Genomic DNA, 14,942 nt, shown 5'->3' on the forward strand with positions numbered 1-14,942 from the left:
ACATAAGATACTTCACTATATATGTCCAACAAGTGTATACCTGTAGTAATTTTTACAAAAATACAGATGTTTTTCCAAAAGTACCTTCCAAGAGCTGATGATCCCTTAAAGCTTCTGCGGTTAAAACAGTCTTCCCACAACCTGCCATTCCGTACACTGTGACCCAGCCTGGATCATTCCCCAAGCAGCACAGTTTCTGTTTAATAGCTTCTACCAGTTTTGGACGAGTGACAAACACAACTGGTCTCTGTGGTACACCTCCTTCGCAGAGAACTGTCTTAACTAAAGTTAAAAACAAGAAACACGAAAATAAAAAGTAATTTCTAGATGTGATGCCTCTTCAAACCAAACAACTCCCCATCCCAAATAACTAGCAGGCTCCCCCCCCACCTCACATCCCATACAAATGCTCTAAAAACTACTGGACTTGCAACACCAAATCCTGAAAAGATATTGCTTGTTAGAAATAAATTACTTGGCAGGTAACTACAACAGCATTCCAATAACTAACTACACATGAGGAAAGCTAGTTACATCAAACCCTAGAAGGGAAAAGGTAATTAACAGCTCCAGTAGAAACTGTGGCAAACGCAAGAGCCCGACGTTATTGATCTATACCTATCAAGTTATTTTCTCACCCAAAAGTTACCACCCCATGGATGCAGTGGAAAAGAACGCATGCTGTGTAAGGCTTTCACTTCGTAGCTAACAGCACAGCATTGTGGTCCAAGCAAGTTTTCCTTTGATTTAAGCTAAGACAGCACGACTTACAATAGAGCTGGTAAAGTATAGCAGGAAAGGAAGCGTGTGCTTTATCTGTCCACCGCTGGCCACAAAGTGGCTATACACAGAGTCACGTTATGCTGATAAGCCTTGAGGAATCTCACTTGGGTAAACACAACTTCACATGCCTGTGACACTTCTTAAAACGCAGAGTGCCAGTACCTTCGGCAGTTAGTCATATGCAGTTAGAAGGGTCTTCCCATTAGAAAGTACCAATTTATTTCATGCCAATCAGAGATGATACTGATGATAGCATAGCCAAAAGTTACGAACTTACAGTAACTAAAAGATCTGGTGGAGAGAATTAAACCGCCCAATAACTAGACCAGTTATTGGAACGTAGGCTGAGAGATTACAGATTACCCTTCAAGATGCACATCAGTATTTCAGAGGCTGCAACTTTTTATGTCAGATTCAACTTCTTTAATATACACAAATAAAAGTCTTTCATTCACGTACAGCAAAGATGTTACAATTTAGAGAAAACTGTGACAGTTTCAGGTTTCCCGTCTTTTAAAATAAATGATACTTAATATGAGCACTTTCAAGATGGCCTACAAAAGTCATAACTGTGTAACTCTCCTGCTATATTAAATACATGAAAGACAGAAATACTGACTACCACGTTACCAGAACAAGAGAATGCACCAACTTCTCCTTTTTCATTGGAACAGGTATTCCAGATAGTCACTTAGTAAGGAATAAAAAAAGGCAACTTGTCTTTACTTTCAAGCACAGTGACTGCTGTTACACTGACCGTATGAAGTCATTCCATCCATTGAACTCTTTCCATTACCAGAAGAGATGGCAGGGATGCCGTCCTGAAGAAGTGCAGCAAGATCTCTGTACCCTTCATGAAGCAGTGCATTATAAAAGGATCTATATGCATTATTATCTTTTGTAAGAATAATGTTTATTAGCATAGCTGCTCGTTCTTTCTGTGTATTCTAGAAAAAAAAACATTAAAAGAGATGTTATACAAAATTAAGAGACCTTAGAAATCATCTAATTATCACTCTGTCAATTACAGACTGTTTACAGTTACAGAAACATCGTTTACTACGCTTACTAAAGGTGGTTACTGTTTATAGTTACAGAAGTGTCCTTGCCCATGGCAGGAGGGTTGGAACCTGGTGATCTTTAAGGTCCCTTCCAACCCAAACCGTTCTGTGATTGTATATACCAATGAGACGTGGTTGGCAAGATGTTGCTCTAGTGATGCATGACAACCTGTTTCTTGAATTTTGCCAGAGATCAGAGTGCAGCAGTGCTCAACCAGAAGATGCTAGGCAGGACACGGTGCAGTGAGACATTCACGAGAAACGAGATGGCAAGAGTTGTGAGATACAGTCAAAAACTTTGTAAGGAGCTAAAGCTAAGGACCTAGAGTAAGGTGGGTCACAAAGTGACTTCATGAATGTGACTTCATGACTGACTGGGGCTGCTGAGGACAATACCCTCTGAAAAGTTTTGCCTGCCTGAATATGACAAGTCAAAGACGGATGCCACTTAGAATCGGCCTTTATAGCAGTCCTGTCAGCAAACTGGTCACCTGTCAGAAAACAGTGATATATTATTTTTGCATAGGCCATCAAATCAGAAATTCCTAGAAAGATCAAGTCATCTGGAAACTCCAGTTTCAGTTACTCAACATGAATAAAAGGAGGAAGAGGACTTGGTCAGTAAATTAGTTAAAGGAAAAAATATTACAATTAATATTCCTATTCAAGCATTTATCTTTCTAACCATGCTGCTCAGATATCTTTAAAAATATGTAAAACCTCCACGGGAAATACAGATTAGATTTGCATCATGATAGAAAGTTCTGACAAGAGCTCAGAGAAGGAAAGAATCAGTTCCAGTTCTCTCCACAGGTCACTGGGCTATGTGGAGAAAGTATAAAATACATCTCTACCATTAAATAGTGCCTCTTGAGCAACGTCGACCTGAAGGGCATTTCATAAAGAATGTTTGATTGTAGCTTTGCTGTCCCTAGGAGCTACCCCAGAACCCTAATTCATAAACAGCCTTCAACTGGACCAAGTCTTTAACTCAACCTTATGAAGTGCAATAAAAACTTCATGCTAGGTATAGACTTCAGAATTTGCTGAATCCAGGAATGAGACAGACAGAAATTACTATTTTTAAAAAGGATGATAGAACATGTGAGCAGACTAGGAAGACAAATAACAGTGAGAGACGATTCTACCTGTTGTCTCACTCTCTCCTCCTCCTGCAATGTTAGTACTTCGTCAGAAACCATACGATCCATAATGTAAGAGGTCTTGATGTCTTTCTCCAATGCTTGGCGATTCATAAATAAATAATTCCTACTCTTGACATCCATATTTCTTCAGTGTGAAAAAGAGGGGGGAAAAAACAGAAGTTGAGTCAGAACGAGAACATAACTTACAAGTACAAGGAAAAAAGTTTTTAAATGGCTAATGAATTTTGGGTTTTAAAGTCAGAAAAAGTAGCAGAGCAGCTGCATTAATGGAAAAACAGCAAATCTTCAGGCAACCTTGTACTACAAACTGCAGAGAGCTAAAAAATTTAGTTGTTTTTTTACTTTCTGTCTCGATAAAGAGACTTTCATACTACTGTAACATGAATTTAATTATAAGACTCACTAGCCTAGCTTGGCTGGACAGTACAGCAGCATCAAGAAAACACTGGAGAAATCTAATATTCCTTTTCAACAGAGTAAAAAATAAAAAGGCATATTAATAGTTAAGTTGCAATAGTTCACAAGCTATTGTAAACATGAATAGCATTCTTGAAACAGTTTAGATGCCATATGCTACCACGTTTAATAAAAACATCCAGCTAAGCATTATTATAACGAATCTGACTACAGTATTTCTCTGATTGTTCCACTTGCAGGCATATAAAGCAGGTATAAAAAGAATTTCAATCTTTAACAGTTAATTAAGCCCATAGTAAAACTTGCGTTCTCTATGAATTTATGTTTATGAACACTTGCAGAACTAAAGAATCACAGTCTATGCAAGCTTCTCATATACCAGGAACTTGCTAAATGTCTCTATGAAAAGGTCTTCTCCCCACCCACTACATCCCTCAAATTTTTTAAGTCCTTGGATCATGTGATTACGACAACACAACTGGTCTCATGGCTGACAGCACCGGAAAGAACTACAACAGAAAATAAAATCCATGTGTACCAAATCCCATGAGATAAACTCGATGTTGTCTCCAAATTCAGGACTCCATACAAGTCCACTCAGACCTTGACACATGACAGGAGACGGAGCACCCAACACCACCAATGACTGAGCTACACCTTCCTTTGTCAACACCTCACACACAACTATGAACTTGCATTCTTGACGTCATACAAAAAAAAAAAAATTGCCTGAAGACAACAGAAAGTGAAAACTACTGTCTGCTGCGGAAACGGTTTCCAGTACTGATCAGCTGGCCCCGAGAGTCCCAAATGATCAAAACGATCTCTCCGATCCCACTCCTGCGCAAGGACCGAAGGCTCCGAAGGCAACTTTAAGCTCCTCCAGGAGGAAGCATGCAGCTGCCTGCAGAACCGCTCACCTTGTCCTTCACTCCCTCCTTCAGGAGCGGGGCAGGGGCTGAACGGCCGCCTCTGGACAAGCCCGAGACGGAGCGTCTCTGCCGCCGGACCGACAGAATTTCCTGTTTTCGCTGAAAATTACGTGGTTAGGGAAGTCTTCCACCCTACCTCCACCTCACCGCACCACTTAGGAAAGGTGACACGAAAGCTCCCCAATCGAAAAACATCCAGGATAAAAAAAAAAAAAAAAAATAAAAAAAAAATAAATAAAAGCAATCAATCCACGCGTGAAGCGAACACAAAGAGAAAGCGCCCCGCGAACACGCAGCACAAAGGGTTACCTCACCCCCAGGCACGCCCCACCGCAGCCGCCGCTACCAGCCGCTGGGAGAACGAAACATAAACCAGAGCGCCCGGACCAGCCGCCCCCCCTAAACACCACCCCGCCGGGCTGGGGGGCTCTGCCCGGTCTCCTCCGCGACTTTCCCCCCGCGGCGGGGGACAAGCCGCCTCCGCAGCAGACAGCTCCGGAGCCGGGGGCTGGAGCCAGCCTCAGGGGCGCTGCGGCGAGACCGCCGATGGACGGCCCTTCCTCGTTCCTTCCTCGTCCCGTCCCGCCCTGCCCTGCCCTGCCTCCGCCACTGCCGCTCACCTGCCGGGCAGCGCGGGGCCGTCGGGAGCCGCCGGCAGCAAACTCCCGCCTCGCCCCGAGGAGAACCCGCCTCCCCGCACCGGGGAAGCGCCGCGCCGCGAGCACTTCCTCCTTCCGGGCCCCGGGGGCGGGAGAAGGGCCGGGCCGGCCCGCTGCCCTCCCCGGCGGCCGGCAGCGGCCCGGCCCTCGCCCGCCCCGCGCGGAACAAAGCCCCGCTCTCCCGCGCCGGCGCAGAGCCGCGGAGGCCCTGCTGTGCCTACCGGCGCCGCTCGCCTGCCTCGGCGGGCGGGCGGGCGGGCGGGCGCGCGCGCGCGCGCGCGGATGTGGCGCGCCACGCCGCAGGCGCAGGGCGCGGCGGCGGTTGCTAACGGCCGCAACGGGCGAGGTGCCGGGCGCTGGCCCGGGCCGGGGGTGGGGCTGTGGGGCGTGTAGACGTGTAACGGCGGGGCGGGACCGGACCGCCCTCCCCGCCTCGCAGCTGGGGCCGGAGAGAGCGGCGAGGGTACGGAGGGCGGCTCGGCGGAGGAGCGTGGCAGCGGCCGGAGGGGGAAAGGCGGCCCGAAGTGCTGGGGGTCGGTGGCGCCGCGGGAGGAAGGGTGTCGGCGGGGCTGGGTGGTGTCCCCAGGGCGAGCGGGGGTCGCTCCTGGGCTGGGGGAGTTTCCTGGGAGCCCCGAGGGGCTGTGGAAGTGCCGGGGAGGGGAGGGGGGCAGTCGGTCACTTCGGGTGCCCCGGGCCGAGCGTGGGCAGGGCTGGGGCGGTGGCCGGGGGGAGAGGGGGCGGGGAGGGAGGGGTGGGGGGGGCTGGGGAGGGTCTCTGGGGGAGCGACGGCCCCTTCCTCCGTTCTGCAGGGGGTGCGCTCTGAGGTTGTCCTTTTAACGTCAAACGGCCATTCAGATCTCTGTCTGAATTTTTAAGTTCATAATATGTGCTCTCAAACCCAAAGGTGTTTTAAAAGTTATAAAATAGTATTTTTACTTTTTTTTGGGGGGGAGGGGGGGACAGCAAGAGGTGGTTTTTTCCTACATACTTCGAACTCAGAGGTTGCTTCCTAGTACAGTGACTCCCAAACACCTTTAAGCTCTGTGCTCTTGTGACAGATTAGATTTTAACCAATGCCTTTTATGCATGTATGTGACTATGTAAGTATCTCTAATATTTATGTATTTATATTTTGACGTGTGACTGCAGAATGATCCAGAAAGAAGCACATTTTTGTCTCAAATTGTGCTAAACAGAATCCACCAAGGATCTAGTCTATTTTGAGCAGTATGGTGGCAGATGGTAGGTTTAAAAATTCCACACTGTACTTCCACTTGCTTAGTTGGAATATGAGCTTTTGTACTCTTCAAAAAGTGGAGGTTCATACTGCCTGAATCTATTTGGACCTTAATTTTAGCAAAGAGGAAATTATAGCTTTTCTTTTATCTAGATGCATTATTTCATTAATCTTTTTTATTGGCCATCTTATTAATGATCTCTTAACTGATGCCTGTGGTTTTACAGATGACATGAAATCATTACAACAGAACTATTTCTAAATTAAAGACTGATTTGCCATCCCATTTTTAAAAATAAGAAAATTAATTTTCCCCTTTAATGTACAGTAGGTAATTTTTTTTTAAAATCCACAAGTAAACCAAATTCTGACTGTAATCAACTATAGAAAGAAATATGCTTCCTGTCCTTGTGATTTTAAATATATATTCAGAATGGCTTATTGTAGAGTGGATGAAATATTTCTGGAAAGGTGAAATTAGCTAAAATTTGAAAATTCAGTTCAGTTTGAGAAAATAATTTGTAGTATAGAAACAAATTTTCACAAATCTTATGACACTATTTATGACACTTTATAATAAAGTTCACATAACTAGAAAACATGGTAGACACCTAAGGAAGCATTCATTTTTGGAGGTGTATTTGTGTGACTAAAGGGCAAAAAGTTATATTTGGGGATGTTTAGAAGTAACTAGTCCTTTTTGGTTTTGTTTTTTCCAGCTCTCTCTTTTGCTTGTACTTTTTAAAAACACAAAATGTCTGAAGTTAAGCAGAGGAAAAAAGGTATTTCTTCATCCAGGGCCAATGAAGGCTCACAAAAAGTTGAGAAGCACAACAATTGTGGGAAGGTGGCAAGTCCCAAGACCAGCAATAATCAGAGTTCCTTTCGGCTGGACTCACGGACAAGCTTGAGCATGATTTCCCTTGCTGTCTGCCTGGTCCTGACGTGGTAGGTAACCTTCTAAAGTGGATTTTAATATTTTCTTTTGTGTTCTATACTGTATTCAGTCACAGGCGATATGGTTAGTTACATTTGAATAGAGTGTTTGGGTTAAGTGACTATAGAAACTTTTTAAAGCTGTAAGGATTGAGAAAGCAGTATCCACCAGTGTGGAAACATCGGTGTAGAGTGAGGGATGACAGAAGCTTGATCTGTTCTATCATGTTGAAAGCTTAAAAGGTGCCTTGCTTATTAATGGTAAATACCTGCTTTGGAGACTACACCTAACTGTGAAGAGCCACTTAATCTGACAATAAGTACAACAAGGCTCATTTGGCAGGTAATAAATAATTCAACAGTAGAAGTGGAATGGTTTTCTGTAAATTTGCTCAGTAGTGTGGTAAATTGTTCATCAGGTGGAGTCTTCAAGTAAAGGTCAAATATCTTTGTAAAAGATGTTTTAGAATATCTTAGCAGCATCAGTACTTTAGTTCCATCAGAAACTGAGCTTCATGCAAAAATGATATGATGAAATTGAAAACTCTAGTGCGAGAAATTAGTCTAGATTATTACACTCCAGACGTCAATCTGAAAATTAAGGTAAAATTTGTTCTTATTTTAACATTGCCCAGATTTCGTTACCTAAATCTTTGAGAAACAGAACGACATAGTAGAATAAAATGATTAGTGATGCTCCTGCTTACTGTTTTATATCTGTTTATCTGCATTTATCTATTTGTAGCTAGCATTGTAGCTTTTACTGGATAACAATCTGTAGAGCATTTTGTAGATCTTTTGAAACTTCTAATTGCTATTCAATATACTAACAAATATCAATTCATGAAAGTACAGTATTTTAAATGAACTTTATTGTTCTAGATAAAATTGTTCTTACTGCTGAGAGGACTCCTGCATAGTCTACAATAAACCTTGTTTTGGGATTAATAAACATCCAGCAAAATTCAGGGTTTTTTGCTTGGTTGTCTCGTTTTTAACTGGACAAAGTTAAAAAGCTCCCAAGTTCACAGTAAATGAATCTAGAATGTTTATAAAGTATAGGATTGGGATCTCTAGTGGGTGTTCAAAGCTAGCATTGCTATAACAGTGTGGTCAAACATTGGAACAGGCTGCTCAAGGAAATGGAGGAGTCACCATCGCTAGAGGTGTTCAAAAAACGTGTAGATGTGGCACTTCAGGACGTGGTTTAGTGGGCATGGTGGTGTTGGTGTTGACGGTTGGAATTGATGATCTTGGAGGTCTTTTCCAACCTTAGTGATTCTATGATTCTATGACAGCAGCTCTACAGGCTCTGCCACAGTGCACCATATGTTCTTGAATGGTTACAATTAAACATGGGCATTAACCATCCTTTCTAAATCTAAAGGCTTCTATGCGTGATTTTGTGATGCTTTGCAAGAAAGTCCAAATTATTTTTTTGTGTTTTATTTCCTCCAGTTAAATAATACTTTATCAATAAAATATATTTTGAGGCAAGGCATTACAAGCATGTAAGAGCCTCCCTATCTCAGCAATCTTATCAGACATTTTTCCTGTTTGAATGGCATACAATGTAAAAACAAAGCACATCTATGGATGTTTCCTTATTTTTCTGCCCCTATTGGAAGATAACTCCAGTATGAAAGCAGATCGACTTCATGAAATCCTTTTTTTTTTTTTTTTTTTTTTTCCTTCTCTCATATTAATCTAGCAAATTCTGTGAACACAAATTCCTGCAGTAACAGACTGCTGTGAATCAGGTCCTGGAACACTTAATATATGCTAATTATGCAGTTATGTTTACTACTTATTTACTTGCAATTTACAGGTTCCAATTTCAGCAGTCAGGTCAATTTGCTGATATGGAAAAAAAGTACAATTTCTTACGGCAAGAAGCTGAAAAATTCCTGGATGTGGAAAATAAAGTTAACTTTATTTCTGAAAAGGTAATCATTAACATCTTAATTGGATAATCTCTGGTGAACGTTTGCAGTTGTTTTACTTTGTTGTCATTTTAGTTAAATTTAACTGACTGTTTTAAAATAAATTTCCATAAAATGTTCCACTTGTCTGTGAATAGGCAAAGGCTATTAGAGAGTATTTCATGTGACTAAACGTGTCACTCCATACCATTGTTCAAGTATGTGAATACAGTGGTTGTACGTCAGTGTTATTTTTTTTAGACACTAAACTACTTTTAAAAACTTACTTGTGCACATACTTCATTCTACTAGTACTGTTCTGTGTATAATTCTAATGTACATTGATTTGAAGAAAATTTACAGGCATTTTTATGTAGTAGACCTGTTCTAATAAGATGAAAGATGTAATGAAGTGATAGTAATATTTTTCATTGCTGTTTTATTTTCTTATCTATGTGTAACATTATCAAGCAGAAAACTTGGGCTGGCTGCCAAATTATCCCCTAGATCTTACAGATAATAATGGGAGTACAGCATGGCTTATGCAGTGATGTGTTTTAGCACTGATTTCATAATGATGTCGTTTACACACGATGTAACTTGGATATTTATATATTACACATCAGATTGCAAAATGTTGCATGGGATTTATGTAGTGTGATATATTTTACCAAAAAAAACCCCAAAACCACCATACCCTTTGCCGTCACTTTTTCATGCTAGGTTAATCGACAATATTTTAAAGATAAAATATGAAAACATTGTATAGGAGCTTTGTAACAAGTAAAGTGGCTTCTAAGGGACTTTATTCTCTGTTAAATAAATGCCAGTGGCTTTCTAGTTTTACTTTCGTTAAGTAGACGTGGACATTGTTTTGTGTTATAAATGCAGCTTGAGTCTTCTGAAAGTATCCTACGAGAAGCTGCCTCATCCATCTCTCTGATGACTGAGTTTGAGCAGGAAATATCTTCTCTTCGTAACGTCATAAATGATATTCAGAACAATGAACAGACTCTCTCTATAAAGATGCAGAGCATTAATGAGAAGTTCCAAAATGTTACAAATTCCTGGAGAAGCAGCTTGGATGAAATGAACACAAACACTAGTGGTTTAAAATCTGAAGTAAAGTTCATACATACAGAAGTTACTTCCCAAATTAATGAAGTTGAGCAAAGAATTAAAGCTGTTTCAGAAAGAGTAAGAGACCTGGAAGACAGTACAGCCAGAAATATTAAGACACTAAAAAGGCAAGAAGATGATGAATTCCGTAGAGTTGAACAGAAGTTGGACTTGCATGCAAAGGCAGTTGAAAAGCTAGAAGAAGAACGGAATAGTCTGGTAGCCAAGGACACAGACCTGAATCAGAAACTTGTGAACTATGAACCTAAAATTGAAGAGTGCAAAACCCATTTGCCAACAATCGAAAATGCTATTCACTCTATTCTTAGATTATCAAGTGAATTGCTAAGTATGGAGAAGAAGATAGAGGACTTGACAACACAGCTATATACTGCGGAAAACGGTGTGCTGAAAACTGTTTCTGATATGGTGGCGATGCAAAAGGTTCTTGAAGGCATACAGTACAATGGCAGCGTACTGAAAGTGCAAAATGAAATAGTTGTTTTGGAAGAAGTAGTACATGACATAAAAGTATCTTCAAAAGCAAAGGAAATAACTTCAGAAAGCTATGACTTAGAAAATGACCAGAATGGGGACAAGTGAATTTGAACCTAGGGTTTTCATTGATGAAAGAGCAGTTTAATTTATTATAAATAATGTGACTCCAACATATGTTAAGAATGGCTGATATATTGCCATTCCTTTAAATAGGCATTGGATCAGACTGAAAGGCAAACTTTATAATAAAGAGGCTAGAAAGCAAGAAATACTGTGTTGAAGGAGGAAAGGAATATTTTCTTAATTAAGGATTATTTTTAGCTTATTTATTAAAAGTTCATTTTTATTAAAAAGGAATTTGAAGCAAGGAATTTAGATTTGAGGAAAAAGAAGTCAAAATTGGAGAAATCGGATTACAATTTATATTCATTTTTCACTGCTTAGTTTTTTATATTATTACTTTGTGTATTATATTCCATGGACATATAACGAAGAACAATGAAGTTCTTACCTCTAGGCAGATACACATGTACCTGCTTTTAATGTGTTATATACTGTGATGTTTTTGTGCTTACAGTACAGACTTCTCAATGTCAGAGTTGTTACTGGGATCTACGTATTTTGTTAGGTGCAGGAAAGCACTAAGTACATTTTTAAAAGCTGAAGCTTAGATACAACAGCATTACAGAAAACACTAGTCAAGTACCCCTTATGGAGAACCTTCTCTTGTACCGGTCTTTGTGAGTAGGGGGTTGTATAGCAGCTGGTGTTGCCTTTTATTTGTTTGACCCCATGCAAATAGCCTCCTTACACCTCATTGCCAGACTTTTCATGGGCGTAGTTTTGTTCTGCCATTGAAGTCGTTGGACTACATATAGTCTGAAGTTCTTATTAGCAGATATTCCTGTTAGATTCTTCTTCGATAGTTTAATTTGCAAGTTTGGTGCGACCAGTCCCTGTATTAGTTTGGGGGCTTTCTGGGAGGGTTTTGCTTGCTTGTTTGTTTGTTTTGGTGCTGTTTAGAAAAAAGATTTAACTTTTTCTTCTGTAGAATATTCTCTATTAGGCATTACATGGCATATCTGGTATTGCATTGCATTTCAAAGGGGAAAAAAAAAAACAAACTTAAAAGCATCACTGACATTGTTTCCCAAAATTTGGTGAACTGAGAGCTGCAAAAGCAATTAATAAAAGCCATGGAGTTATGTACTTGAGCAGGGAATATTTGCTTTATCCATAGATCTAACAGATCCACTTATGCAGGACATAGTGCTACCTAATAGGCCTGGTAGCTATTCATGGAACTTTGGATCTCAGGACCACCATAAATTTGCATCTACAGACTTATGTCTTGATAATTTCCTATTGCTGAACTCAGGAGATTGCTTAGTAGATAGTATGAACCCACCGCGTTTATGACTTAATTAGGCTTAAGTTAAATTATTCTGGTTTTGTACATTCATTTATCTGTAACTGTACTGAAATCTTCTTAATGCTGCCCGTTCAAGAGACTATTAAACCAGCATTTCTCAATGTTATAAAGTCTCTCAGTTTCATATATTTATTACTTATGTATTGATTTGTATCTGTTTACAGTCATATTCAATAAAAATATATTGTAGTGGATTGCCCTGGCCTGGTGCATAATCTTAATTCAAAATAAATTGCTCTTCCAGAAAGGGTACAGAATAAATAGTATTCAGTGTTCTATTAAGAAATTCTATACGGAAACATTTTTTAAATACTTTTCACAAGCCCATTCCAGTGTGTTTCTACTTCATATATTTTTGGGGAAGGGTGGCTGAATTACCAGAGGTGTGCTCCCCAGTTTCATGTTTTCATCAACCTCAACTCTACTGAAAGCTGAATGTACCCGAGATTGAACAGGAAATCCTCCTCCTTAGAGGGCATTAACTAGGAAACCAGCACAACTCTCCACAACCTAAATTTTGCTATTTTGTTTTTAAGCAAACAGTTCTGTGCTAGTGAGGAATGACCAACGCTATCAAAAAGTTAAAAACGTTTGTTTGTTTCCCTGGTGATACTTTTACTACTAGTGTCAATAAAAGGATTAGCATGAAACGAATTAGAGCCTCAGAATGTTTCAGCTTGCTCATTCAGTGGGTTTTTTTCTCTCCAAGTTCTACACTGACTTACTGGGGACTGAACAGGATAGTATCACTTTGGTATTTTCCTTTCTTCCTCTCAAATTTGAAAGCGAAGAACTAACTGTTAAAGAAAAAAAAAAGTGAAGTAGCAAATTCAGCCAAAAATCCAACAGTAGCATGAGTGTTCCCTCATGAACGTAGCTTTTATGGAGGCAGGCTGTTCAAGTAATGTTTTTCCTGTGAAGTATTTTGGTGGCTATTTAAACAAAAGGGAACCATGCCTAATTCCTTTGGCTTTTTCTTCTCTGAAGGCCATATTCAAAATATGTATGATGATTACCAAAATAAAACCACACCAGTTAATTACGGTCCATGATTTTTGAATAACAGAATTTTAAAGAAGGCATCTTTCTAAAATGTTTCTGAACGTCTTTCTACATGTGTCTTTCTGGCTTACGCAGGTTATAGGCTTAATATAAAAATTTCTGGAAATCAGAAGATTGCATTTGATAACTTGTGTTTTCAGAGGTCATGCTGGAAAGTCATATAGCACCTTCCTGTAATCTTTGTTATAATAGAAAAAGTATCATTTGAACTCGTTATGTATACTGAAAGGACAAAAATAAAATTTTGGTTCTGTTGCAGCATAAGTTTATTTCCTAAAGACAGGGTTTGCACTCAGTTTCAGTATCAGAATAGTAATATATTTTATCAGAGTATAGCTTTGATTTTGATGTGAGTTGTTAAGCTAGAAATCTTGTCCAATATTTTTATTTTCTATCCTTCTAGTGTGAAAAGACTTGGAACTTACTGGAACAGCTGAAAGATCTTCAAATAATTTCTCACATTAAACATCTGCAGGAAGATATTTCAACAATGAAAAGATGGTCTAGCAGCATAATTAAAAAACAAGAAGAACTGCAGAAGAATTTAACAACCCTTTTTCATGCAGTTTCAAGTGTTGAACAGAATGCAGCTTCTGCAGCAAAAAACATAACTTTGACGATTGTGACAGTAAAAACTGACATGAGGCGCATTTCAGGCCTAGTCTCAGATATGACTGCACTGACAGATTCTTTGCAAACACTAGAAGATAAAGTAGAAAAAGGTGAAAAGACGACAGTAAAAAATATAGGTGACCTGCTTACCAGTAGCATTGACCGAAGTACAAAACTACAAAGCTTGGCATCCAGTAATGCAAGAAAAATTGAGCAAATTAAGACAGCGTTATCCGAGTTAAGGAGTGATTTTAACAAGCATTCGGATAGACTTTTGAATCTTGAAGGTGACAGAGCAAAAGTTCTGAAGACAGTTGTATTTGCAAATGATTTAAAACCCAAGATATACAAACTTAAAAATGATTTTGCCATCTTGGAGCCATTAATAAATGACCTAACACTGAGAATAGGAAGATTAGTGGAGGATGTATTACGACGGGAGAAGGAAATTGCTTCACTGAGTGAGAAACTGGCCAATCTAACAAGAGTTCAAATGGAGACCAAAGATATGAAAAAGGAACTAACGAAGATTTCAGACATGAATTGATCACTGAAACGCCACTGCCTAAAGAATAGTAGTGTTTGAGGAGTGTTAACTCCATCATGTGTTGTACTAAGAAGACAAACAGTATTTAAAGGCTTAATTTAGAAGCACACTGAAATGTAACTGATTTGTCCTCTTCCTTTGAAAAGGACAGAAAAAAGTTATACTGATTTCAAGGGACAACCTATAATGTGAGCAAAAAACATGTCTCTGTGCGTGTATTTGTCTTTCTGAAGGATGACAGATGTTATATTTAATAAATTGCTTGTTTTGTACAATAAAAGTATTAAGGCATAAAATGTTGTTCTTGTGTTTAGAGTTTGCTTTCATGAAGAAAGCAGGACCCAAGACTGACCGATTTTCACCTTTCCTTTCCTGCTCCAAGGGAAGGAATAAAACTGTGGTTTCCAGATAGTTAAACAAGAGTTAATCAAACGGCAGTAGCAATTTAATATTTGTCTCAATATACTCACGATTTTTGTAACTATAGTGCTTTCCCTTTGCTTTTAAATCATCAGTATTTAAAGAGGTAAATACAAGCAATGCCCAGAAATATTGCTGA

At 39.8% G+C, this 14,942-nt stretch overlaps 2 protein-coding genes across 3 annotated transcripts in view; one reads left to right on the top strand and one right to left on the bottom strand.

Moving 5' to 3' along the window:
- APAF1 (apoptotic peptidase activating factor 1) overlaps nt 1–4,384 on the bottom strand; it is a 37,480-nt gene extending 33,096 nt beyond the window's left edge. The window contains exons 1-4 of the mRNA XM_086470776.1: nt 4,348–4,384; nt 2,993–3,134; nt 1,541–1,730; nt 85–282 (exon numbers count right to left, since the gene is read on the bottom strand). Of these exons, the coding sequence (XP_086326902.1) occupies nt 85–282; nt 1,541–1,730; nt 2,993–3,130 (526 nt within the window). The 5' untranslated portion in view covers nt 3,131–3,134; nt 4,348–4,384. The remainder of the gene's footprint in view (nt 1–84; nt 283–1,540; nt 1,731–2,992; nt 3,135–4,347) is intronic.
- A 1,137-nt stretch (nt 4,385–5,521) lies between these two features.
- On the top strand, nt 5,522–14,658 carry IKBIP (IKBKB interacting protein). Of its 2 annotated transcripts, none has more exons than XM_086470797.1 (4): nt 5,522–5,551; nt 6,975–7,203; nt 9,020–9,137; nt 13,628–14,658. In XM_086470797.1, exons 2-4 carry the CDS (start codon nt 7,010–7,012, stop codon nt 14,381–14,383), a joined length of 1,068 nt encoding a protein of 355 aa, XP_086326923.1. In that variant the 5' UTR covers nt 5,522–5,551; nt 6,975–7,009; the 3' UTR covers nt 14,384–14,658. The 2 variants fall into 2 exon arrangements, with proteins under 2 accessions (XP_086326923.1, XP_086326914.1); XM_086470788.1 differs by lacking the exon at nt 13,628–14,658 and adding an exon at nt 10,005–10,871.
- The last annotated feature ends 284 nt before the right edge of the window (nt 14,659–14,942 follow it).

This window comes from Leptosomus discolor, chromosome 1, assembly GCF_034619465.1.
Source record: "Leptosomus discolor isolate bLepDis1 chromosome 1, bLepDis1.hap2, whole genome shotgun sequence".
Classification (NCBI taxonomy): Eukaryota; Metazoa; Chordata; class Aves; order Leptosomiformes; family Leptosomidae; genus Leptosomus; species Leptosomus discolor.

Excerpts from the sequence above, each read along its gene's own strand:
- IKBIP (XM_086470788.1), top strand. The coding sequence starts at position 7,010 with ATGTCTGAAGTTAAGCAGAGGAAAAAAGGTATTTCTTCATCCAGGGCC. Across the intron at positions 7,204-9,019 it reads GTCTGCCTGGTCCTGACGTG|GTTCCAATTTCAGCAGTCAG; the intron begins GTAGGTAACCTT and ends TGCAATTTACAG. Across the intron at positions 9,138-10,004 it reads TTAACTTTATTTCTGAAAAG|CTTGAGTCTTCTGAAAGTAT; the intron begins GTAATCATTAAC and ends TTATAAATGCAG.